The sequence below is a fragment of the Parasteatoda tepidariorum genome, chromosome 1 (assembly GCF_043381705.1).
Source record: "Parasteatoda tepidariorum isolate YZ-2023 chromosome 1, CAS_Ptep_4.0, whole genome shotgun sequence".
Lineage (NCBI taxonomy): Eukaryota > Metazoa > Arthropoda > Arachnida > Araneae > Theridiidae > Parasteatoda > Parasteatoda tepidariorum.
Genome location: NC_092204.1, coordinates 62296354 through 62321715, shown reverse-complemented (window position 1 = coordinate 62321715; position 25362 = coordinate 62296354). Strand labels below are relative to the sequence as shown.

At 29.5% G+C, this 25362-nt stretch overlaps 2 protein-coding genes across 4 annotated transcripts; one reads left to right on the top strand and one right to left on the bottom strand.

Annotated features, from left to right (window-relative positions):
• The first annotated feature begins 4634 nt into the window (after window positions 1-4634).
• Window positions 4635-12418, top strand: LOC107448280 (GDP-D-glycero-alpha-D-manno-heptose dehydrogenase). Its single transcript, XM_043038761.2, has 4 exons — window positions 4635-4825; window positions 9253-9564; window positions 10626-10902; window positions 12001-12418. The coding sequence occupies exons 1-4, from the start codon at window positions 4700-4702 to the stop codon at window positions 12264-12266; spliced, it is 981 nt and encodes a 326-aa protein (XP_042894695.1). The 5' UTR covers window positions 4635-4699; the 3' UTR covers window positions 12267-12418.
• A 649-nt stretch (window positions 12419-13067) lies between these two features.
• LOC107452661 (RAS oncogene family member RabX6) lies at window positions 13068-23482 on the bottom strand. 3 transcript variants are annotated; one of them, XM_016069207.3, is made up of 3 exons: window positions 23154-23482; window positions 19849-20039; window positions 13068-18551 (listed from the first exon to the last, which is right to left on the bottom strand). In XM_016069207.3, the coding sequence occupies exons 2-3, from the start codon at window positions 20026-20028 to the stop codon at window positions 18108-18110; spliced, it is 624 nt and encodes a 207-aa protein (XP_015924693.1). In that variant the 5' UTR covers window positions 20029-20039; window positions 23154-23482; the 3' UTR covers window positions 13068-18107. The 3 variants fall into 3 exon arrangements, with proteins under 3 accessions (XP_015924693.1, XP_042894694.1, XP_015924694.1); XM_043038760.2 differs by having other exon boundaries at window positions 23345-23476; XM_016069208.3 differs by having other exon boundaries at window positions 22993-23404.
• Between the last annotated feature and the right edge of the window lie 1880 nt (window positions 23483-25362).

Genomic DNA, 25362 nt, shown 5'->3' with positions numbered 1-25362 from the left:
CTTGCTCCAGACAAGTTGCAATAAAAATGGTTGCGAGTTTTAGTCATTAAACTCGCAACCATGTAGGAAATAAAACATTTTTAACCTTCATTATGTAAGTACTAAGTTATGTAATGCATTTTTTTGGTTTAAGTTTTTAGACATCATGTGCAAGTGTATCATCTCAGTGTAAATCAGCACTTCAAACATAAATAACTTGTTTGCTGATAAAAACTGATGAGTCAAGATACATTTGTACATAAAATTTTTTTTTTTTTTTTGATTTGATGTTTGGATTTTCTTGTACAACTTATTAATTCAAGAAATTAAATTTGGCAAACTTATTAATTCAAAAAACTAAATTTAAATATTCTTATTGATTTGTAGAAAAAATTGCTCGCAGACTATTTGTTTTACGAAGTCCGGAAATATTTTTTCCGACTAAATGTACTTTTGCTGAGAAAAAACGCATTTTTTCTGAACAAACATAACCTTTTTTTTCCCCAACGGATGTGGATTCTTGGATCCAAAAACACCATTCGGAAGTTTGAGTGTTAATATCGCTTGTTGCGTATTTTGCATTATCGGGAGAGCTTTTTAGTCGAATAGATTTTTTTTTTGTACTCAATTATAAAAATCGTTTATCTACTTATGTAATTTTACACCACAAAATCTGAAACTGAAATAGAAACTGTCGAATAATTCTTAAGCCGTAAGATTTAAAAATTAGTCCATTTTTGAATTTTTGTTTATCAAAAATTATACGACTTATTTTTTTCAAGTTTTGCATTTTGTTATTAAAAATTATACTGCTTGAAATTTTGTATGACTATATGCCATACAACTGAAAATTTTTTCGACTATTATAAAATAAAATGAAAAATAATTGCAATAAACTATATTTTTCTTGAAATATTTTTGGATAAACAAATTTTATAATTGTGTGCAAAAATGTTCTGATTCTCTTAAAGACTTCTCCAAACATGGCAAAATATGCGAAAAGTGAAATTAACTTTAAAGGGTCTAAATTTTCGACATACTCTTGACCAAATTCTATGGACTATATTTTCAAGATTGCGACAACACCCTTATAATGGGACTGGGATGGCCTGGTAGGTAGGGCGTTGGACTAGCGTTCGTGAGAACGGGAGTTCGAATCAAGCCGGCAAAAAATCCCATGTTTAAAATGGTGACTGGTGCACGTTAAATCTATTGAGGTCACAAAGTCCTTCAAGTTCCCATAACAAATCAATACCTCGGGGGGGGGGGTATTGATCCAGGAGCTCCCTTGTCTTCTGAATTAGGTTCAAAACTACAAGGCTACAGAGTTGAACATTGGTAATCGTGGACTCAAATTTGGGTCGGCTGTTCAACGACAGTTACAAAAATAAACCCCTTCTAATGGAGCCGTGGTGGCTCAGGGGAAAGAGCACTTCCCTCTCATTGATGTACTCTTGGTTCGAATCCTAGCGATGGCTGGATGATACGAATTCCGCACCCGGCTCGCATCGACCCCAGTAAATTAAATATGCTTAGTGGATTTTCCTCTCAATGTAACGCAAATGCAGGTTAGTTGCATCAAAAATTTCTTTCACGAAGGCAAATCTCTACCGATTGTTGATCCATGAGTTCCCTTGTCTTCTGGATCGTGTTCAAAATTACAAGGGTACGGAGTTGAACATTGGTAGTCGTAAACTCAAAATTAGGTCGGCTGTTCAACGTATATTTAATGCCACCATGCCCTTGAACCATTAAATCCTCCTTACGTGAAAATCTAATCATAAAATCAAAAGTTATTCAGAGTGTACGCTTTGTTATTTTGCTCTCTGTACACTGAATGTACACCAAAAAGGTTTTTCATTGAATGCGACTTAGAAATTTACTTAAATTGAAACACAAAATATGATTTACAACAAAATTATTTGCGAAGAAGTCTCTTTAATTAATTTTACATGATATTAATATCAAATGAATTTTTTTTAATAATATTTTTTTAATTCGTTTAAATATTTTTAGCGATATTGCGAAACTTGCAAAAATAAACATAAAGAGACTTTAACTTACACCACTTTCCTGACTTAACTATTAGAGCCATTTTCTACTTAACTGAGAAAAGACGCGGAAAAAATTTTATAAGTTAAAGTACTCATTATAAGTTTTATAACTTAAAGTACTCATTAATTAGTATAATTAGAGTTAGCACCACCATTAGTGATTCAGGTTCAAAAATGAAAATCTGATCTTTTTAGACGTACTGCAATGCGCAAAAAAAAAAAGAAAAAAAAAAAGACTAATGATCGGATTTTCACGTTCTAGGACCCAATCTTAATGGTTTAAGGGGTCACCTCAAAAATGTTAATTAATTAGTGCAGACGATATTTTAAGTTACGAAATCAGACACAAAGACGTACTTTCTTTGAATAAACATAGCTTTTTCTTCGTCGGATTCAGATTTCTGATTCCCAAGGTATAGGGGTAGCCGCAATCTGGAAAATACGGTCCTCATAGTTTGGTCAGGAGAACGATCCAAAGTTTGGACCCCTTAATGTTAATTTCACTTTTTGCGTATTTCACCATATCTCGAGAACTTTTTAAGCGATTTGAAAATTTCTTGCACACAATTATAAAATTCGTTTATCTAATAATAGTCGAAAATGTTTTGAATAGTATGTTATAAAATTTTTTACGTCATTTTAAAATATGAAATCTTACATGGCAAAATACAAAATTCGAGGGAAATCGGTTGAATAGTTTCCGAGAAATCAAAATTTAAGACTTTTTTAAAATTCGATTTCTCAGTAACTATTCAATCGATTTCACTCAAATTTTGTATTTTGCCATGAAGTATTATTCCATTTTTCATATTGTTCCATTTTCGTGCAACTACTGTAATCAAAAAGTATCCAGAACGCTTCATTTGCAATTTGTGTATTATGGATATCGTCTGCAAATTTTTATCTGACAATTTTGTTAGGATAAAAATTAAATTAAATTTAATTTTTATTCTCTAAAAGTAAATAATCGTTTAACGAGTGAAGAATTTTTATTCTACTGATTTTCTAAAATAGCGAAAGTTGTTACATTAATCTGCATAAATTTTTTTTTTCGCAATTTAATTTCTGCTACAAAACGATTTAGAATAATGCGAAAAGATTTTAAAGACTACTCTTTGTCAAAAGCAACAACATATAGTTGGCAAACAAGTTTAAAGAAGTTAGAGAATCTGACGAAAGTGATCAGCGATCTCTCTCTCTCTGTTAATTTCTATATCATTTAGACTCTGTCAAATATTTTTAAATTAACATTTTATCATTTAAAATTGAGACGCGTCGGTTACTCCAGTTGCTCCATGAATTTCAAATTTGTTCCACAAACAATAATGAGATGTTTTCACAAGAAAACTCCTTTTTAAAACACATTATTATTGATGATAAAACTTGAATATACGCTTTTGACACAAAAACAGCTGAAAAATGCAGTGACCTGCGTTTAAAAGGTGATGCTCAAAAGCAAGGTAATGTTGATTGTTTACCTTGTTGTACGAATTCCTACCGACTAGCCATACAGTCAATAATGATTATTATTTGAATGTTTGGCGGAGTTTGCGTAAAGCAACTAGTTGACAGCAACTTGAAATGTAGAGTAAAAAATAGCATAGGTTTTGCACCATCATAACGAGCTTTCCAACTTCGCGGCTATTCACTAGTTTATGACTAAACATTCAACAAATACGGCTCCAGATGAATCCTATTCTCTTGATATAGCACTACAAGTCTTCTCCTTATTCTCACAGTTGTAATTGCCTCTTCGTGGTCATCGATATGAATGCTTTAGTTCGATGAATTTAATTTCACAAATTTAAGTAAATTCCATTTGATTTAGTTCCATTCCGTACATTTTTTTCATAGTAGTACATATTTGATTTTATTACCGGCATAGGATAGTCGACCGAGGTTGTATATATTTTATTTTATAACTGTCATTGAACAGCCAACCTGACCCAATTTTGAGTTTTCGACTATCCATGTTCAACTCCGTAGTCTGGTAATTTTGAACACAACCCAGAAAACAAGGAAATCCTCGATCAAGTATTAGGAGAAATTTGCCTTCATGGAGGACTTTTTGACGGAAGTAACACGCATTTGTGAAACAGAGCTGAGTAGTAGGTGCGGGCCGGGCGTGAAAATCGTATCGACCAGCCATCGCCGGGATTCGAACCCGGATCAACTGATTGGGAGGCGAGTGATCTATCCCCTGAGCCACTACAGCTGTTAACGAATATTTAGGGTTTTGCTCTTTGAGATTATATTCGATGGAATTATTATTGTATTTATTACTAGAAAAGGACTCAAAATAGGACAGGAACGGAACAGTGAAAATCCGATAACAAACAAACAATAGTTATCTAGAAAGAAAAAAATCGGTGTTAATGACATTAACTGTAGATGATGTCCCGTTTGCTGGTCACAAAAACGAAGGTTCATATTTATATAAGTAATCGTTTTAATGAAAGAGAACTCGATAAAGTTGCTATTTTGAACTTAATTTTTTAAGATAAAGTTACATCACTTAGATGAGTGTGTTGATTTCGCGCATGATAACCATAATTTTAACTTTTGTTTACACAGTAAATTTATCATGTTTTTTTTCCTTTCTGAAAAGATAAAGAATTTTGAAATAAAAACGAAAGTTTTTTCCCTCCCCGTGGTCAATAATTTTGATGATGAGTACCGAGATTAGTAACGGACACTCCCGATTCCGTGATTTTCATCACGTACTTATAACTGGAGGAGCTGGTTATATCGGTTCTGAGATAGTGACTTTACTTCTAAAAGAAGACTTAGAGGTAATTTCTTTAAAATAATGTTCTCATTTAATGTCTTTATTATTAAGGGTACCCTTTTAGATAGAAAAGGGATTTTATTTCATGTGTGTTCACGAACGGAGAATTGTATTGACGTAACTTCCTTATTATTTAACATTTATTGAAATTATTTTGCTTAATAATAGACCAAAGCGGTTGATATAGTGACTTAAGAAATTTTTTAACTGAAATTTTAAAAAAAGTTTCAAAAATGCTTTTTCCAAAAATTTTTTTTTTATAAGTATTTTTTTCTGGGTGTATGCAACTTTAAAACTTGGTAATTGGGTTTAATTGATCACATTTGAAACGAAATAAAAATATCAAAAAATATTTGCTTAAATAACTCAAGGAAAAGTAGTTTTATTATTTACCGTAGTTAAGCAAGGAAGTAGAAAAATTTCTGTTGTGACTGAGACATAACGTTTTCATCGAGACCAAATATAGGTACTAGTTAATATTATATTAGTTTAACACGCTATAAAAAACACTTCGTTTACAGCCTTATTACATTTTTTTATTACGTATTCTACATTTACAGGTATTAAAGTTTTCAGGAAAAAAAAAAAAGAATACAACGAATAATTTTTGATCCAACGTTTGGAATTCCACGTACTGTAGGACTTAATCTTAATGGTTTAAGAGCCTAATCTTAAATATTCTAATTAATTAGTGAAGTCGATATTCTACGTTACAAAATCAAGCGCAAAAAAGCACCTTCTCTGAATAAACATTCGTTTTTTCGACTGATTCGAATTCTGAGCCTTCAAAATATGGATGAGGGGGTGTCGAAGGGGAGGGGGAAAATATTTTCTCAGAAGTTACGGCGGAAGAGCAATCAAAAGTTTTGGAAACTCGGAAGTTAATGTCACTTTTTATGAATTTCGCCATCTCAAAGAAATCGAATTTTTGAATTTTTATTTTTCAAAAACTAAATCACTTCAAATTTGGCTTTTCATCTCTTAAATTTGTGTAGATTAAATTGATGTAAAAATTTTTATATCTTGCAATTCAGAAATTTTTCCGACTATTAGCAAATTAAATAATAATAAAAAAGTAATATTTATCAAGTATTTCTTGCGTGGAATTTTCTATAAAAAACAGGTTTCATTATCGTAGACTATACTTTTCATTTCTTTCTATACTTTTCATTAGCTCCTGAGTCCCGCAGTGGACTGATCGTTAAGACACGGTTCTCAGCAGATCACCGAAGTCAAGCATCACTGGCTACGGTCAGTGTGCGGATGGGTGACCACTTGGATCAGTCTGCGTAGGGACCGAGGGTGTGCGGTATTGGTCCTCGTTAAACTGTGCTACCGTAAAGTGCTCGACTTCGCGCGCAGGTCGTCGGGCTACCGAAGCGGGGGTACCATCCCCTCCGCAGAGGATCAAAATTGTGATGGCACGTCTTCGGATCCTCCTCCGGGATGTTTCCCAGACCGTCGCCAATAGCCCATTGTGCAGCTCTAGTTCGACGTAAATTAACAACAACAACATTAGTTCCAGAAATATGGCCTTCGACCGCTTTCCTATTGGGGCCATATTTTCCACATTGTTGTTACTTCCTATATTTTGAGGGTCAAAAACCCGTCGAAATAAAAATGCATGTTCATAAAAAATACGTTTTTGTGTATGTTAAAATATCCTCAGTAGAAATTAATTAGAACATTTAAAGTTATCCTCTGGAAACAGTAAAAGTGAGTTCAAGTACATGAAAATCTGATCATTAGATCAAAAGTTAATTCAAAGTGTCCGTTTTTTAATTGTTTTTTTTTATAAAAATTGCATTTGAAAACTTGATTCATTACTTTAAACATATTCATGGTGACTTATTCAACTTCTATTTTTACTTGAAATATTTCATAAACTGAGAGCGTCAACTAATGTAACTAGATGTACTAATAAGAGAATACAATTGCAATAAAGTTAATCACGAAAACTAATATTTCCTCTGAAGAAATATGTTTTTTTTCCCGCCGGATTTTTGTTCCTTAAAATTTGGGTATAACCGCAATGATCTTAATATTTTTCTCAAAAAAAGGTAACGTTCCAAATGAATAATTAAAGTATGTTCAAAGAATACAATACTGTGCAAAATATATCTAAACCACAATATATATATATATATATGGTGTAAATATTTTTAATTGTAATTAGTATATGCAATTTCTTTTCAAACAGCTGGTCTAATTATGATTAGTGCAACTGCGTTCTGGCAATGCATGGTGTTTCGTTTTACTACTTTTTCTTACAGAATGTGATTTTTCTGTTCACGTGCAATTTCTTTTTGTAGGCTGTATATGTAACGTCGTCGGAGACGCATAAGTCACATTTAGTCGACTGAAATTATTAGAAAGATGTCTAATTCTATCGAGAGTATATCTATTTCAGTAATTACTCTCTGTAATGACCGAGTCACAATTCTTCCTTTTCTTTATTTTATTCACTTTTACAACTATAACAGGCATAGTTTCTAGCAATGATTAATTTGAGTTCGACGCAGTTAAGTCGATCAAAATTTCGCGACTGCAAATTCTATATTCTATTAGTATTATTCGTTATTTAGGATTTTTGTGCTAAATCACAACAGCTGGATCTGTTGCAAAGCAAACTTAAATAAATGAAATTTCATTTTATAGGTCACGAGTATTACAGTGATATGGTAGGAGTAATTTCTTCAAAACAAAATTCCTCTTTTAAGAGTAAAATGAATCCTATACAATGATTTCTGTTTATTTCGCATTAGAGTATACGCACAGTTGCATGTATAGGGTGTTTGACAATTGACTGCCTCTTAGAAATATGCACGTAAAAAAATGTATGTCTACGTACAACTCCAAACTTTCCTGTTTGTAATTTAGTGGATAAATTGTAATTATATTAGAGAATTGGTTCTTGATTTAATTAAAAAAAGTTCTAAATCTAATTTTAGGCATAATTTAATTTATTCATTTTCTTTGTGCAGGTAACAGTATTCGATCTCTTCAACTTCGGGATTTCATCTCTATTGGCTCATGTCAATAATAAATCACTCCACATCGTCAAAGGAGATATTCGAGATAAGGAAGCTCTTTCCAAAGCTCTCAAAGATGTAGATGCGGTTTTACATTTGGCCGCCATTGTTGGATATCCGGCCTGTGATGAGAATCCTCTCCTTGCCCAAACCACCAATGTCACGGGTACGCAGATATTAGTATCATGTTTGAAACCACATCAAAAATTCGTGTACTCTAGTACAGGCAGTTGCTATGGTGCCATTGAAGGGATCTGCACCGAGGTATGCATATGAATATTTTATTTATTTTAAGGAAGCTTAATGCATGTGCCAGACTAAAATTTAATTTTTTTTTCTGCTATTGCAATATTTAAAATAAAAATGCTTTAATACTCTCGTGACCACTTTTGCGTTACATCAAATCAGGGTGCGTAGCCAGGTATTTCATTAAAAAATAAGCACCTTTTAAGCACTCAAAAAATAGTTTTAATCACTTTCCAAAAAAAAAATCATTATACCTAGGATCTGTGGAGTAACAAAAATTATTTTTTTCTATCCTTTTAAAACTCTTAATTTATAAACATAAAATCGATAAAATTCAAAAACATTATCAAAAACTTTACATAATCATGATGAAATAACTAGTTTCTGATAAATATTGGAGAGAAAATTATAAAAATCATGATTTTTTTGTAATTTGGAATGACAATCGATACGGCAAAAAAAAATCTCTTCCTAAAAGATAAAAAATTAAGCACTTTTTACAAACACTAAATAAAAAAAGCACCTTTAAGGGCTTTTAAAAAACGTAAATCAAAAATAAGCACCCTTAAGCACTTTTTAAAAACGCTACGCACCCTGCAAATACAGGTTTTTTATCTAGATTCTAAAAATAGAACTTTGATTACTTCATTATCATATTTGTACTGCAGTATCAATTAAATATTTTTTCTTAAAACAGTGCATGTTTTAAGGGACTCGAAACAGTCAGTACCTTTAATTTTTTTTTCTTCTCATAATCTCTATCATTTTTGAGATATTAACATTAAAACATTAATTAACAAGTGGTTTCTTTGAGTAACCGTCATACTATAAGCGGACTCCATCCATGTGTTGATAAAGCCGTTCAAAATTTGCTGGAGTACACAAACTTTCTACATTGCATAAACCATAATTGTTACAAGAGAGATTTGGATCATCTTCATTTAATAAGTGTTAAAGCATTCGGGCTGAGTTGAATATGGAGGTTAATAGTGGAAGGTGGAGGTTCAAATAGAACATCTTAGATTTTCAGGAAATTTTATTTTGTTAGTTAACTAATGTTGAATTTGTGAACAGGAAACGCCAATATCCCCTTTAACCCTGTATGGCAGAACAAANTTAGGCATAATTTAATCGATTAATTTTCTTTGTGCAGGTAACAGTATTCGATCTCTTCAACTTCGGGATTTCATCTCTATTGGCTCATGTGAATAATAAATCACTCCACATCGTCAAAGGAGATATTCGAGATAAGGAAGCTCTTTCAAAAGCTCTCAAAGATGTAGACGCGGTTTTACATTTGGCCGCCATTGTTGGATATCCGGCATGTGATGAGAATCCTCTCCTTGCCCAAACCACCAATGTCACGGGTACGCAGATATTAGTATCATGTTTGAAACCACATCAAAAATTGGTATACTCTAGTACAGGCAGTTGCTATGGTGCCATTGAAGGGATCTGCACCGAGGTATGCATATGAATATGTTATTTATTTATTTTAAGGAAGCTTCATGCATGTGCCAGATTAAATTGTAATTTTTTTTTTGCCATAGCAATATTTAAAATAAAAATGCTTTAATACTCTCGTGACCCCTTTTGCGTTACATCAAATCAGGGTGCGTAGCCAGATTTTTCATCAAAAAATAAGCACCTTTTAAGCACTCAAAAAATAATTTTAATCACTTTCCAAAAAAAAAAATATATATATACTTAGGATCTGTGCAGTAACAAAAATTATTTTTTCTATCCTTTTAAAACTCTTTATTTATAAACATAAAATCAATAAAATTCAAAAACATTATCAAAAACTTTACATAATCATGATAAAATAACTAGTTTCTGATAAATATCGGAGAGAAAATTATAAAAATCATGATTTTTTTGTAATTTAGAACGACAATCGATACGGCAAAGAAAAAATCTCTTCTTAAAAGATAAAAAATTAAGCACTTTTTACAAACACCAAATAAAAAAAGCACCTTTAAGGACTTTTAAAAAACATAAATCAAAAATAAGCACCTTTAAGCACTTTTTAAAAACGCTACGCATCCTGCAAATACAGGTTTTTATCTAGATTCTAAAAATAGAACTTTGATTACTTCATTATCATATTTGTACTGCAGTATCAATTAAATATTTTTTCTTAAAACAGTGCATGTTTTAAGGGACTCGAAACAGTCAGTACCTTTAATTTTTTTTTCTTCTCATAATCTCTATCATTTTTGAGATATTAACATTAAAACATTAATTAACAAGTGGTTTCTTTGAGTAACCGTCATACTATAAGCGGACTCCATCCATGTGTTGATAAAGCCGTTCAAAATTTGCTGGAGTACACAAACTTTCTACATTGCATAAACCATAATTGTTACAAGAGAGATTTGGATCATCTTCATTTATTAAGTGTTAAAGCATTCGGGCTGAGTTGAATATGGAGGTTAATAGTGGAAGGTGGAGGTTCAAATAGAACATCTTAGATTTTCAGGAAATTTTATTTTGTTAGTTAACTAATGTTGAATTTGTGAACAGGAAACGCCAATATCCCCTTTAACCCTGTATGGCAGAACAAAAGCTGAAGCCGAGGACATTGTTCTAAACAACGGAGGTGTATCTCTGAGATTGGCAACTTTGTTCGGAGTGTCGCCAAGAATACGCTTAGATTTGTTAATCAATGACTTGACAATGAAAGCCCTTAATGATGGAAACTTCAGCCTCTACCAAGGTTGGTTCAGAAGAACGTTTCTACATGTACGGGATGCCGCTAAAGCTTTCCTTTTTGCTCTGGATAACTATAAAGCTATGAGAGGTACGTCTTTGTTTTTTTTCTTTCTCTACTACATTTCAATTTCATTACATTCTACAAATATGCTAATGTTAGATTTGATTTAAATATCCCACTTGTAACAGCAAAGACCAGGGGCGCATTTATGAATTTTTTTTTCTCTTATGGGGTGGAGAATTTAAAAAAAAAAAATTGAAAATTCAGTAATTTTTCTCATACATAGACTTTCAGACTTATATGCATATGAATTGTATAAAACTATAAAAGAATTTGATAAAATGCCTACTACTAATGAAACTCAACTTATGTATTCATAACTATGCAAATTTTAATATGCTATAAATTTAAGGGGTGGCTAAGTTAATGGTACATTATTTTTTTTTATAAATTTCAGTGATCATGATTGCAATATGAGTACAAATTTATCATAGCTTTATATTTTACAGAGTTAGTTCATATTGAACTGATGAAAAAAATTATTGGTATTTTACATCAAAAAAAAGTTTAATGAATATTAATTTTGTATAAATAATATTAAATAGAAGCATGACAAGCGATTTTAAAATATGTCATTTATAGAAACGTTTGAAAATTATAATCTACACCTAGCTAAAAATCAAAAGTAAATACATAGGTGTCATGATATATTAAATAAAAATAATAAATTATAAAATAAATAAAATTATAAAAATTTAGGATAACAACTTTTTTGTTGCTATTTGTTCACCAGTATTCTTTAATTAGAATGTTCAAATTGTAAAAATTGAAGCAATTAATAAAACATTTCAATCAAAAAGTATTTAAACTTTTTTTAATTAGATGTATATTTCAATAGCCAAATAAAATCCCAATATTGCTTTAATCGAAAAAAAATGAAGAATATGTTGATCATTTATTAAAATCGCCCTTTTTTCATTAATGAAATGACAGAAACTCATTTCGTTTTACCAAATGAAAATTCAATTTTCCTAAGGATAAAATTTTAAGCACTTAAAAAAAAAAAAGAAAAAATTTTCTTTTTATCTATCAAGTTTTTATCCATCAGCTCAGTTTAAGACAATTTGTGTAAATTTTTATAAGAAAAAAATCGTTTGAACATGAAAATTCCTTTTATATTTACAGGTATGGCGTTCAATGTTGGTGATGAAACGATGAACATGACAAAACTTAATGCAGCTACACAGATTCAGCGATTTATTCCCAGTTGTGAGATTTCAGTTGGGGAGGGGGAGGACAAAGATCAACGAGATTATGACGTATCCTATGCTAAAATAAAGAAACTGGGTTTCAATTCTACCATTTCGTTAGACCAAGGAATTGCAGAGCTAATAGCCATTTTACCAAATATGTCACAAGCTGAGCTTATGGCAAGCAAGAATGTTTTATGACGGCAAATGCGCAACCACAAAACCTACTGATCGTTTCATCTGGATAATACATCAAATATAATTCATTTTCATGTTTTCGTATCATTAAGAAACTGTAAAAATTTATTTTGTAATAATAAAATCATAAGAAAAATAAAAAGTTTCACATTGAAGCAGAGTTAAACATTTTACAGTGTAACATTTTTACCAAAATAAGTTTTTTATTTGGTTTTGGAATGTCATTCACCAATTATCAAATACTGAGTAATTTTTCAGACTGCCTAAAGAAGAGAATCCAACAATTTAGAAGCATTTAAAAAAATTTTTCCTCAATTGACAGTTTATTTTGGTTTTTCTCGAAAGTGCAGATTTGTAACATACTCCTTTTAACATTGAGCACTTCAATTGATATTTTTGTTACACTTTTAATAGAACCTGCTAATAAAAGCAAATTAAATGGTATGCAGTAAATTAAAGTATAAATGTCAGAAATTTGCTAATATGAGTATCTATGTGGCTCAAAACGTTACCGATAGGAAGACTAAACTCTGTAGTACAGCAGCTGGTGGTCATTCATTCGAGCATTTTTAATTTAGTTTTCAATAAAAAACTTCTTTTAAAAATGTTTTTCTGCCTCTTTTAGTTGTAGCTTCAATTTTTTTCAAGCTGGAACCTTCCTCCGCGTTTTGTTCTTTTTCGTCTGCCCTACATTCTATGGTGAAAGTTGTGTATCATCTCATACAATTCTGACAATTTGTTTCGTTTAACCCTGCTAAGTAAAAGAAAATAAATTAAAATAAGTATATAATAAATGAACAAGAGTATTCTTTGGTAATATTTATTAGTAAATAAGTATCTATTAAAATATGATGCAGTTTGCATCAAAATAAGGAAGTTACATTTGTTCATATAAATCATCAATACATGAAAGATTAAAACCATACAAACGTCTTCTCCATATTAATAACAATTAAATAATTTCTAGAGTTAGCTTTTAACATTTTTAGAGGTCAGTAAAAACACTATTCAGTTGGTTCTAGACAAAAAGCAACCTAATTTTTTAAACACTAGACAGTAAAATAATTTTGCTTGGAATTAATTAAATGGGACAAACTTTTTAACAAACTATATTGGCAAGAAATTACGATTAAATATTATTGAAATGAGCTATACATAAATGTATTCAAATATCTAATATTTGAATGAAGTTAAAGCATTAAATATTAATCATTAAATACAATTTCAATTAGGAAATCTTTTATAGTTTTTTTAAAATCATATTAACACATTCAGTACTAATCAAACATCATAAACAGTTTCTTAACACTTTACGGGATGTAAATTTTGAAACAAAATTCAAATCATGAAAACCATACAAATTGTGTGCAGAATACACGTTTACCTTAAATGATTTGCGTTATCTTAATAATTTTCAAAATTTAACAAGTTAACTATCGTCCTAATTTTCATAATTTCACATGTACTTTTTTAAAAAAATATAAAAAACTGATGCCACAATTATTGGATTTTTAAAATCTAATTGAGTTAAATCAAAATATATTAATAACGAAAGTAGTTATGCTTAGATCTGAAATTCATTTGTCATATTTTTTAAAACTAAAATAGAAATTATCAACTTAGCTTATCACTAATTTCCTCCTACATTTTTCTCACACTACAACTTAGTATTGAACAAATGCAATGTCAGAGGAGAAAGAGTTTAAGTGATTGATTAAAAACTACATAGTTCAAGAGATAAAAACTAGAAAAATTTTTGTTGTTAACATTATTGTAAAAAATTCATAACATACCACCTCTGAAAGAGTTCCTAGTGAAATATCAAGTTTCATTAATAAACTAGTGAATATTTATATTATAATATTTAATCATATTAAATGTAGAATTTATTAACTGCTTGTAATTATGATAAAAACAACGTTTATTTAAATACAGATTAAAATAGAACACATCCAAAACACATTCATTTTCTTACTATAATTATGAAATATTAAAACTTTCATTAAACTTCAATTAACATTGAAACTATCATTACATTACTTTGGAGGTAAACAGAAAAACATTAATGTTTACTGTGTATTCAGTAAAACTACTTTAAATGAATTATTTAGTTTTATAATACTGAACCAGTTTTAATACAGTTGAAAATTTGTCCGTATAAATACTTCAATAAATGTTTTCATTTTATAACAATAACCAATTAAAATGTGCAATGTACTTTCAATTTTAGGACTTTTAAATATTTAATATTATATTTTATCAATTTTTTAATATTAAAATCTAGATAAATATGCAAAATGTAATGCCAATTTCTATGAAAAAGTCTAGTTAAATAATTTATTTGGTGACGTATGAGTGTACTAATGTTTACCAGTGCTACATGATAGCAATTTTTCCACATTAGGCTATTTTAACACACAAAAGTATAGTTGTCCAAAAATTTAAATTAGTATACAATTATTAAATCTTCAGCTTATGTTTCTAGTTATATTTACGAAAGATAAGAAGATTTTTCTGTTTAATTTTCACATCAAAACTAACATATAAATGAAATACAAAAGTATATGTGGTAAAATAGGAAGGGAATAGGTACTAAGAAACTGATTTAACACTTAGAAATTATTGACAAACATAGTTAATAAGATATAAAAATTTATAAAAAGCATGTAAAAAGTTAGATGAATAAAAATAATTTGTAGCACCCAAATATTTATCGTTCAATTTCAAAAACCCTCAGATTACGTAAGTAATGAATATCTTATACATATTTTCAATTTATGTTAGTGCGGTTATGGGGACATAAAAGAAATTTTTAGGAGTCTTATTTAGAATTTTATTGTAATCATTGTAATTTAGTTATAGATATACAGGGGTCTGTCCAGACCGAATTTACTACCATTTAGCGGTACCTTCACAAATTCAACTTCAGGAAAAACGGTAGTTTCACTAACTTAATTTTAGGAAAAACGGTAGTTTCACAAAATACTTTTTCTTAAAATTTTATTTTTGTATTCCTTAAGAAATGATAAATCCATATTCTTGTGTTGGATTTTTAAATATAATTTTTAATTTTTCACAAATTATGTCTAAATTTTCACAAAATAGGTACCTCTCAGAAAAGCCTAGACAGACCCCTGATATATATAAGCAAGCATATTATATATATAAAACTGAATTTAGAGGCACGACAACCCACTGAGGGTCAAGGTCTACCATGGCCACCCCTTGGGCTGTGGAGTGCCAGAGCAGACATTCCAGTTGGATGGTCAGCTAAATGCGGAATCTCCAGAGCTAAGTCTTCAAGCATGCTTGCAACTCATTTTATCAACCCACTAAAGGGATGGAAGGTTGAGTCAATCTTGCCCAGTCTTAAAATAGAAACCAGGACCCGCGGCATGGGAGCGCGAAATATATATTAATCAGAAATATTATCAAGATGTCCTAGCTATTCTTGTAACATCTTATTTTAAACAATTTGTACTTAAAAATGAGGAATACTTAAGAATAAGAATACTTAAAAATGAGGGATTTTAGAAAAAAGCATTTGCTTTTTTATTTTTTTAACAGGCTACATATTTTAATGAAAAAGTATTTAGCTAGATCAGTTTTTATCCTTCAAAATATTCTCCTTTGAAAGAAAAAAAAGAAGCAAAGTGCTTCCTCAACAGTCCGTTGTCAGCAAAGGAAATTAAGGTTTCACCAACCCAATTTCAAAACCAATGGTGTCATGATACTTTAGTCTCATAATAGGAAATGCAATCAACGCTGCATACATGCAATCTATGCTTCCCAGATAAGCTGGTACATGTCGGTTTGAAGCTGGGTTCAAGTTGCTACGGGCAATCAAACACCAGTCCTTTAACTCAGCGCCTTAACCCCTAAGGTCATCAAAGCTCACATAAAATATAAGCATATTAAATAAATAATTCATGTTAGTTAACTCAATCAAAAACTATTCACTTAATAACTTCACCAATTCCACATAAATCTCACTTTAATATTTTGAAGAAGTTTAGGAGTATGAAGGCCAATAAAAAATTTGGTGTATTGCCTCTGTAATATAAATTAACTTTAATATAACTTAAGTGCCCAGAATAAATAATTTGTACACAAAATATATTAAAATGTACACTTTTGAACAAGCTGATACAAAATGGTCAAATATAAAGTATATTTTGGTTACAAAAGCAAGAGTGTAGAAGTTCAATCCTCTAAACATAAAAAGAGTTAATACATTCTGCTACCATATTATATCTTACATACATTTTGATTAAAATTTTTATACAGTGCACTTAAAGTTGGCAAGCTTAAGACACACCTAAATTTTTTACTGTTTTTAATAATGGATAAAATAGTCACATCAAAAACACAGTTAAAATATTAGTATATAATCATGTTATACATTAGTATAGTCAAATCATTAGTATTGACAGTTTTAACCAGTTTTGACATTTTTCATGACAAAAATATAACCTTACAATCAAGTATTTTCCCATATTTTTATTTCTTCAAATAAATATTAAATAACAAATTCAAACTTATATCAAAAATAAAAACACTTAAAAGATTCAATTTACTCTTAGAAAAATTTATATTTGAATCAATATTAAATCAGCTTTGGAGTTTTATTCTTAAAGCTCATATTATGAAAATATTTTGTGAAAACTTCGTTTTTTGCAATAATTATTACAAAATTTATGTTATGCAAGTCACTCTCACATTGCATTAACAGTTACGCGCATTTTTGATCATAATGCCCAAGAAGATACAAATATTTAAAAAAAAAACAAATCTCACTAAATTATGACCTAAGCATAATGCAATAATAATAGCAAAACACCATGAAAAATGAATAGCTGCAGTAAAAATATAATAGAAGAAAATCTATTAATTTAAAGACAAAATTACTTGATTTTATGAGCAACAAATTAACATTTCCGATTTTTCTTTCATAGCTAAAATTGACTTAAGTTAAGATTAAATTTTTAAGTGGATAGTTTGTTTAGTTATACCATTTATTGGTTTTAAAAATATGCAGATGGAAATAAAAGTCAACATGTTTCAAGCACTGAAAAATAGAAATCCTTTCTCAAGACTTGCCAGGCATGAATGCTTTCTTTTTCCTTGTAGATGAGTTGCAAGCCTTCAAAAATAGACTCCTATACACATTTGGCAAGTCTAAAGAATGAGTGCCTATTTTTGAGTACATGTCAACCTTTATAACTATCTGCATATTTTCAAAAATTATTAATATTTTTTAAAAAAAAATCAAGTACTTTAAAACAACACATTTCAACTCAAATGCCATAATTAACTAATAACAACTTAATTGACAAAATAAGAGTTAAACAAAATGTATATGCAGTCATTACCACATATGGTTGGACAAAGGTGAATGGATTTGGATGATAGACATAGACTACAAAACATAGTTGTCATCTTATGTTATAAGAATAAAAACTAATGACTTATTTTTGAAAGATCAACTATCTTTTATAAGATATATGAATTTAAGTAATTAACATTGTTCTGTAATGTAACAAATTAAATTCAAATTAAGTAAAGATATGAAAAGATAAAGAATGATAAGATAAAAAGAAAAAGAATAACAAGTTTAAGAAATACACAACACAAGGAAATAACAGTAGAATTAAAGGTCAAAGAATAAGTGTTTGTAGTGAATATTATTTGGCCATTAGTGAATAATAGCGTTTAAAAATAAAGTTGTATAAAAAAAGGAAAAGCCTTATATACTAATTTAGTGACTAGTTTCACAAAATCACTATAATAATTAGTAATGTAAATAAACATTCCAAGCAACATCTCTATATGTTATTAAGAATACTAGCAAGAACAAGATTCATTTGGTTCATCTTGAGCACAAACTTTGAATGAGTCATTTAATTCTTGTTCAATATCTTTAACTCTGCTCGTGCCAATCAACTGGCGTGCTATGTCCGTAAACATTTCCTCCACTCCTGCTCCAGTTTTACACGAAGTTTTATAGACTCCGCTTACTAAATTATGGCACTGCTCACAGAAATTTTCTATGTCAGCATCTGTAATGGAAGGATCAGAATTTTGACTGAGCAAGTCAATTTTGTTACCACAAAGAAATATTTTGGCACTTTCAGCGTAAGTCACTATGTCTAGCAGGTGTTGGGATAGAATATTGAATGAGTCAGGACTATCAAAACTAAAAACCAATATAGCAGCTTCAGCAAATTTGTAATAGCTGCTAGTAATAGAAGCAACTCTTTCCATTCCACCGGTATCCCATAACTGAAGCTAAAGAATAACAGAAAAAATATAATTAATTAGAATACAGTAGCAAAAGAATAAAAAGACAATATTACTCTTTAAAAATTACAAAATACAATATGCTCTTGACTATACAGTCTAATGCGGCAGATGGCACAATAGCCAGATAGGATAAAGTTCCCAACTGGGGCGTCGGTTTGAAACCCACCCAGTTTCCGATCAATGGGTACCAACTTATCCGGGAAGTAAAGGCAACCTGTGTGCAGTGCGGACCACATTGCCACAATCATGCCATTGGTCTCAAAATTGTAGAGCCTTAACCTCCATGACCCTCCTGGCCCGTTATGGGCCAGGAAATGCTTTACTCTATTAGGATAAAGTTCTACTTCCTATATACTCTTCCATGTAATTAAAAATACAAGCTACACATTTTTAGATAAATGCGAAAAATTATGACTAGGAATAGTCAACATGTACAGCTGACTACTTCAACATTCCTCATTTTTTGATTTCTTCAATTACCGAAGTTTTGTCAAAATATTTTTGAATTAAAAAATCAGTTTTATACAGATTGTATATAAATTATTTACATTTTTATTCTTTAAATACATCTTTGATTTACTGTATTAAGAAATTGAAAAGTCAAAAGGTTGAAATTTTTTGACACTTTGAATTAGTAACTCTAAATTCTGGGGTTTAAATGTCATTATTTTCTTGTTTTTTCTCAAGGTTTATCATAAATTATAAAATTTCTTATTCAAATTCACCATTTTAGAAAAAATTAATTTCAGTTGGAAGGCATGAGGCTGTCTTGGGAAAAATATTCAGTGCTATAAATATGGATGGGTTATGAAGACAACATAATTTTGAACTACATAGGCTATTTAAGGAAGCTAATGTCAACAAACACATCAAAATGAGAGGATAAAAGCATGCAAGTCACATCTGTCAAATGGACCCTTTATCCTTGACCTTTATGATCTACAATTACAAATCAATGGGAACTAGAGTTAGATGTAGGCATAAGATCAGGTGGCAGAGGATTTCAAAATCCTAAGAATTTCTAACAGGAGAGCAATCACAAAAAATTGCAGAATGGAGGAAGGTTATAGGGAAGGCTCTGGTCCACAAAAGACTGCCAGGCTAATAGAAGAAGGCACGAGGCTGCAACTTATTCATTAGAGGGCCACATTTGATATGAGTAAGGCACATTGTGTACCCCTATTCTAGAGACAAGAGATAACCAATATTTTGAACAGAAAATATGTTATGCTTAGAAATAAACACACAATTAATTAAAAAATTTCTCAGAAGCTTTACTCACACGAACATTTCTTCCATGAAGCTTATATACTTTATCAAAATGATCAAGTCCTAATGTTGAATGTCTATCAGAATTAGAAACAAAGGTATTCATAGCAAATCTTCTAAACAGAGAGCTTTTTCCAACACCAAATTCTCCACATAAAATAACTTTTTGCTCTGGAATTTTCGTTGTCGCCATTTAAACTGAATCTACAATAAAAAAAAAAAAAATATTGAAGTTACAAATATGATTTAGGAATTGAGTATAGCTTACAAGTCCAAATAAAGTTGTGTGACATACTTTTCTGTCATATCAAAATATCCAAGTGATTTAAATAATCATTCAATGCTGACAGACAATTTTATTTTTGAAAAGTCAAAATAAAAATCAATATTTAGTAGGTTACACATATAAGAACAATTTTCACAGTGGCAACTGAACTTATATTCCTACAAATTTGCAACTTTAAAGGTAGCAGGTATTTATTATTATATAACGACCAGTTTATTAAAAATATTTCAATTTTTCTTGATCAGAAAAATATTATAGACCAGGGGTCGTTTAATTTTATATTTATCAATAAATATAAAATTAATCCACCGAAACAATAAAATTTGTCAATTCAAGCCCATATAACTGCTATGACAAAATTCTGCTAGATGTAAATGCTTAGTAAAAACTATGTAGCTAAAAATATTAATTACCATATACTCCCAAATATAAAGCTGAGAACATGCTTTTCTTTGGAAACTTACACAAAATTCGAAACTCATTTTTAAGACTATGTAAAGAAAAGAAGACTTGTTATCTTTGTAGGTAATTTTCGACTTCCCTTTTGTTCCAACTCACTTCCATTACAACTTAGTTTATTTTGGTTCAGAAATAAAAACCCATTGAAATCCCACCAAATTTTTCCTTATTACTTTTGTTTCTTCTCTCTCTTTTTTTTTTCTCAATTTAACAGTTCAGAATATTGTAATTTTCAACTTGTAAGAAGACAAGTAAATCAGAAGGAAACAGCGAGAGCTATTTTAATCCTGAAGCTAACACATACTTTTTAATGAAAAATGAGCAATAAAAGAAAACAGTATTAAAAATTATTTCTTCCCATTTTCATTTTTAGGCGCTTTCTTTTCAATTGTTATTTTTAGACATTATAGTTTCAACTGTATCAACCAGATAAGACCCCTGAGGTAGAATTTTTTCAGGCTTTCTGCAACATGCCTCTCTAATACAAATATATTTTTCTGCAAGATATTTTTAAAAATATCAAATATACAGGTTACTAATTTAAAGTAAGAGAAGAGTCAACTTCAAAACACAAATAAATAAAAAGAATAACTTTTCAGTTAAATTAAATAATATAACTTTGTTATTTGAATATGTAATTTTTTAAAATTATAATATAGCCGATTTTCTCGTATTTTGTAGGGGGAAATCACACTAATTATTTCCCTTTTCGCACATTGTAAATCATTATCACATTAAAAAAATTGGGAAATCCGTAGCAGTAACTATTGAAAAAAAGATTGACGGTGAAATCATGCGAGTTGGACTCTTCGCAAAGGGGCTACTAAAGGCGTGTTTTCATTTCGAGAGTGTTGTAATATACAATATCGTATTAAAAGTATAGGATTTTAAAAGCTATGTCAAAATCAATAGTAATAGCTACATAAAAAAACAGAATGGAAATAAGGATAAGTGGAGCAAAAAAATAGACCAATCAGAACTTCAACATACCAGGACTCATATTTAACAATAGTCTAATAACACATGCCCATTAAAATCTGATACGGTTAATCTAGGAATAATTTTCAGTGATTATCTAGAACTAGGGGTCTGTCTGCTTTTTTAGAGGTACCTATTTTGTGAAAAGTTAGACATAATTTGTGAAATTTAAAAATTATATTAAAAACTCAACACAAACATACGGAAAATAAGAAAATATTTTCAAAAATATTTACCTAAATATTTTTCGAAAATATGTTAAAAGTATTTTGTGAAATTACCGTTTTTCTTTAAATTGAATTTGTGAAACTACCGTTTTTCCTAAAAATTGAATTTATGAAGCTACCGCTTAACGGCAGTAAATTTGCCATAGACAGACCCCTGAGAACAGTAGGAAACACCATCAACTGATTGTAAAAAGAATAGTATATTGATTTGGTTTGTTTTTTAGTCTTTGTTTTAATCACAAAATAAAGCATGCCTCATCATAATTGTGATTATAACATGCTCTTTGTAATATTTCATCTAATCATTGGAGGTAAAATATAAAGTACTTACACAAAATAAATTCTTATTAAACATTACAAGACTTCAATTGGTAGCACATTACAGGAAGATTTCTATATTGTGATCTGTGACAGAATAATCACCAAGTCTGCATAACTTCTGAGTAGCTGCCCACAAGAAATTAAAAAATAATCACAGAAAGAATCTAACTTTAAGGTTATATTTGGTAGCCATCTCCAGCAAACCACTACAGATTTTTCTAAACAATTTTTTTGAAGTTTATTTCAATTTGGCTCCTTGGTGATTGTAGTTGGAGTGATAGATCACAATATGGAAATATCCCCTACGTTACACACTCATTTAAAAGGTTCCATAACTGATTTAAAATGAACAAAAGCCAAAAGCAATTTTATTTTAGAAATTCTTTAATTAGAAGAAATAAATTGTTTTTACAATTTGTATACATACAAAAAAATTTTTTCTTTAAAAACACACACTTATATTTAAAACAGAGTTTTCTAGGTAAGAATACTTTGTTTTTATCCTGATTTTAAAAAGAAAGATAAAATAAAAGAGGATGTGTTTACATTAATTAGTAAGTTGCAATATCTGCAGAAATATAAAAAATTTGGATGAATAAAAAGTAATCAAATAAAAAACTTTTTCTGTACAAGAAAATAAATTTGTTTAAAAAAAAAAAAGCACAGAAAAAATTAAAATATAAGTATTTTTTGGGAGGAGAAATTTGTTTTTATCCTGAATTTAAAAGGAGAGATGAAATAAAATGGGCACAATGTAATTAAATCATCTTGTTTGCATAATGAGAACAAAAAATATCATTTTTTGAACGTAAAGAAATAAAAAATCATCAAGTTGAAATTAAGAATATTTAAAATAAATAATTTATTATTGTAAGAAAATATATACTTGTAGAAGACAGTGTAAAAATTTTTATTCAATGAATAACAGCTGATGACTTATAGAAGACTATTTCATATCCCAGGAAGAAAGCCTGAGAATATAAATTATTTCCTCGTTTATTATGCGTAAACAAGGAAATATTAAAGAATATTATGAAAGAAAATTACTTGGGGAAGATTTGTATACTCTACGAAGAATTTTATTCTATCAATAACAGCTGGCGAATTATGGAAGACTACTGGATATCATAATATATAAATGTAAATAGGGGATATTAGGTGATTGCTCTCATATTCTTGTAGTAAAATAACTATTCTAGGATGAATTTTATTTATTTATTTCTTTATAATGAACGCACTATTGAAGCATGACATAACAAAAACAAGATCTAATTTGGAAAAAGTAATAGTTGTAGTGTTTGTTTATTTCTCAGCTGACTATTTCTGGTTCTGGTTGGCTTAATTACCCTTAAAATTAAATCTCGGATAAAAGACGTAACATACAAACTGAGCAACTTTTTCGAAACTGGAGTTTTTGTCTGTCATCTGGTGGTGGTTTTGAGAAACTAGCTAAGAGGTCTTACTGTAAAAAATGCCGAGGCAATATATTTTTATTAATAAAGTTTACAATGGAACATTTTGAATTATAAAATTAAAATCTTACAAGGAAAGAAAGGATTATATATAGTGAAAAAGGGTGTAATTTATAGAGATATCAAAGCCAGAGACTGAATTATCACTTGACTTATATCATTGTATCACAAACCAAACAAATGCTGAAATTTTGTGATTATGAATGCCAACCAGCTTGACACAATTCCTTGTGTTGCTCATAGTAACTGATTAATCATTGAGGAATTTACTGTCGAAAGATATATGAGATGACGTCAGCTTAGACTATGCATAAACCTTAATGTATAGTCAGCAAAGAAAAAAAAACATTAGTAAGGCTTGTCGGCTTTTCATTCAGTAAAGTGTAGTTCTTTAGTAATATCTGAAAGCAATATCTTAAATTATAATTAATAGTTAGCAAAAAACGTTACGTAATTTGGATATTTTGAAGATAAAACGCACTTTTTCTGAAGAAACATCAATATTTACTTTATTCCGTTCCATTTAGCATGCAAAAATAATTCCTGAAACCAAATCCCAAACTTCTGATAATTAAGGAGCCTTGCAAAATAATAATAATAATAATAATAATGAATAAATAAAATTAACATTTGGTATAAAAAGTAGAATGTTGCCAATTTTTGGCTTTGGTGGAAATAGATTCATAAAGCATTACTTGGAGATCCTTCTAAATGAATAAAAAGTGCAAGAAAGATTTTTTAAGTTATTCATTGCTTAACTATCAATCACGCTATGAAGTAAATACGACCCCAAATTACTAAAATAAGTAAAAAGAGAGGTAGTGACAATTTTTGCCTTTCGCATTAAATAATTTTACGGAACAATTTTACTTTCCATTCACGAGGTAATGCTTTTCTATTTAATTCATACGAACTTAAAAACAAAATTTGATAATTGTAAATTTTTTTTTACTTGAAAGAAACATGCTTTTAATCTCAATTTAACAGTTCANTTTTACTTTCCATTCACGAGGTAATGCTTTTCTATTTAATTCATACGAACTTAAAAACAAAATTTGATAATTGTAAATTTTTTTTTTACTTGAAAAAAACATGCTTTTAAAGACTGAAACTAAACCTAAAAAAAAAAAAAAAAAAAAATAAAAACTTGTGACTAACATAATTATTTTATGAAATATATAAAATGGTATTTTCATGAAAATAAGACAAAACCTAATATAAGATAAATCATATAAAGTGAAGTGAACAAAATTATATATTGTGTGATCACTGCGATAGATAATAGATTTAAAAATTTGAGTTCGGAACGGTAACCACATGGTTATAAATTTTTTAGGAATAAGTGATACTTTACATAATATACACATTTAATATGCTATCATTCCTTTCATCTCGTATTTTCCGTATCATTGCCAAGAAAAAAAAATAAAACTTTAGTAGGCATTCATAGCGAATAGAAAGTTTTATTTCCAGATTTTCAGTGACTTGTTGTTAGTCATCCTTTTAAAATACGTTCATAATCAGAGAACCATGAAAATTATTATTTTTTCTTTGATAAATGTTTTATTTTATAAAAAGAATGATTGTTGGTTGCTACATAGAGAAAAATATCTATGCTCTTTGCAGACACAAAGTATACAAAGTATACACCCATAGCACAATGCTGTAAAACCGGTTTAATCGCATTGACTATTGGTTATTATTAATAATAACCTGTTTTATTACTTTAACCGTAACATCTCTCTCTCTCTCTCTCTCTCTCTAACTCTCTCTATATATATATA

Bases quoted from the DNA above. Each gene is read 5' to 3' on its own strand.
- LOC107452661 (XM_016069207.3), bottom strand. From the start codon at position 20,028: ATGGCGACAACGAAAATTCCAGAGCAAAAAGTTATTTTATGTGGAGAA. The intron at 18,552-19,848 runs GTGAGTAAAGCT...GTTATTCTTTAG, and splicing joins TTCATGGAAGAAATGTTCGT to CTTCAGTTATGGGATACCGG.
- LOC107448280 (XM_043038761.2), top strand. From the start codon at position 4,700: ATGATGAGTACCGAGATTAGTAACGGACACTCCCGATTCCGTGATTTT. The intron at 4,826-9,252 runs GTAATTTCTTTA...TTCTTTGTGCAG, and splicing joins TTCTAAAAGAAGACTTAGAG to GTAACAGTATTCGATCTCTT. The intron at 10,903-12,000 runs GTACGTCTTTGT...TTATATTTACAG, and splicing joins TAACTATAAAGCTATGAGAG to GTATGGCGTTCAATGTTGGT.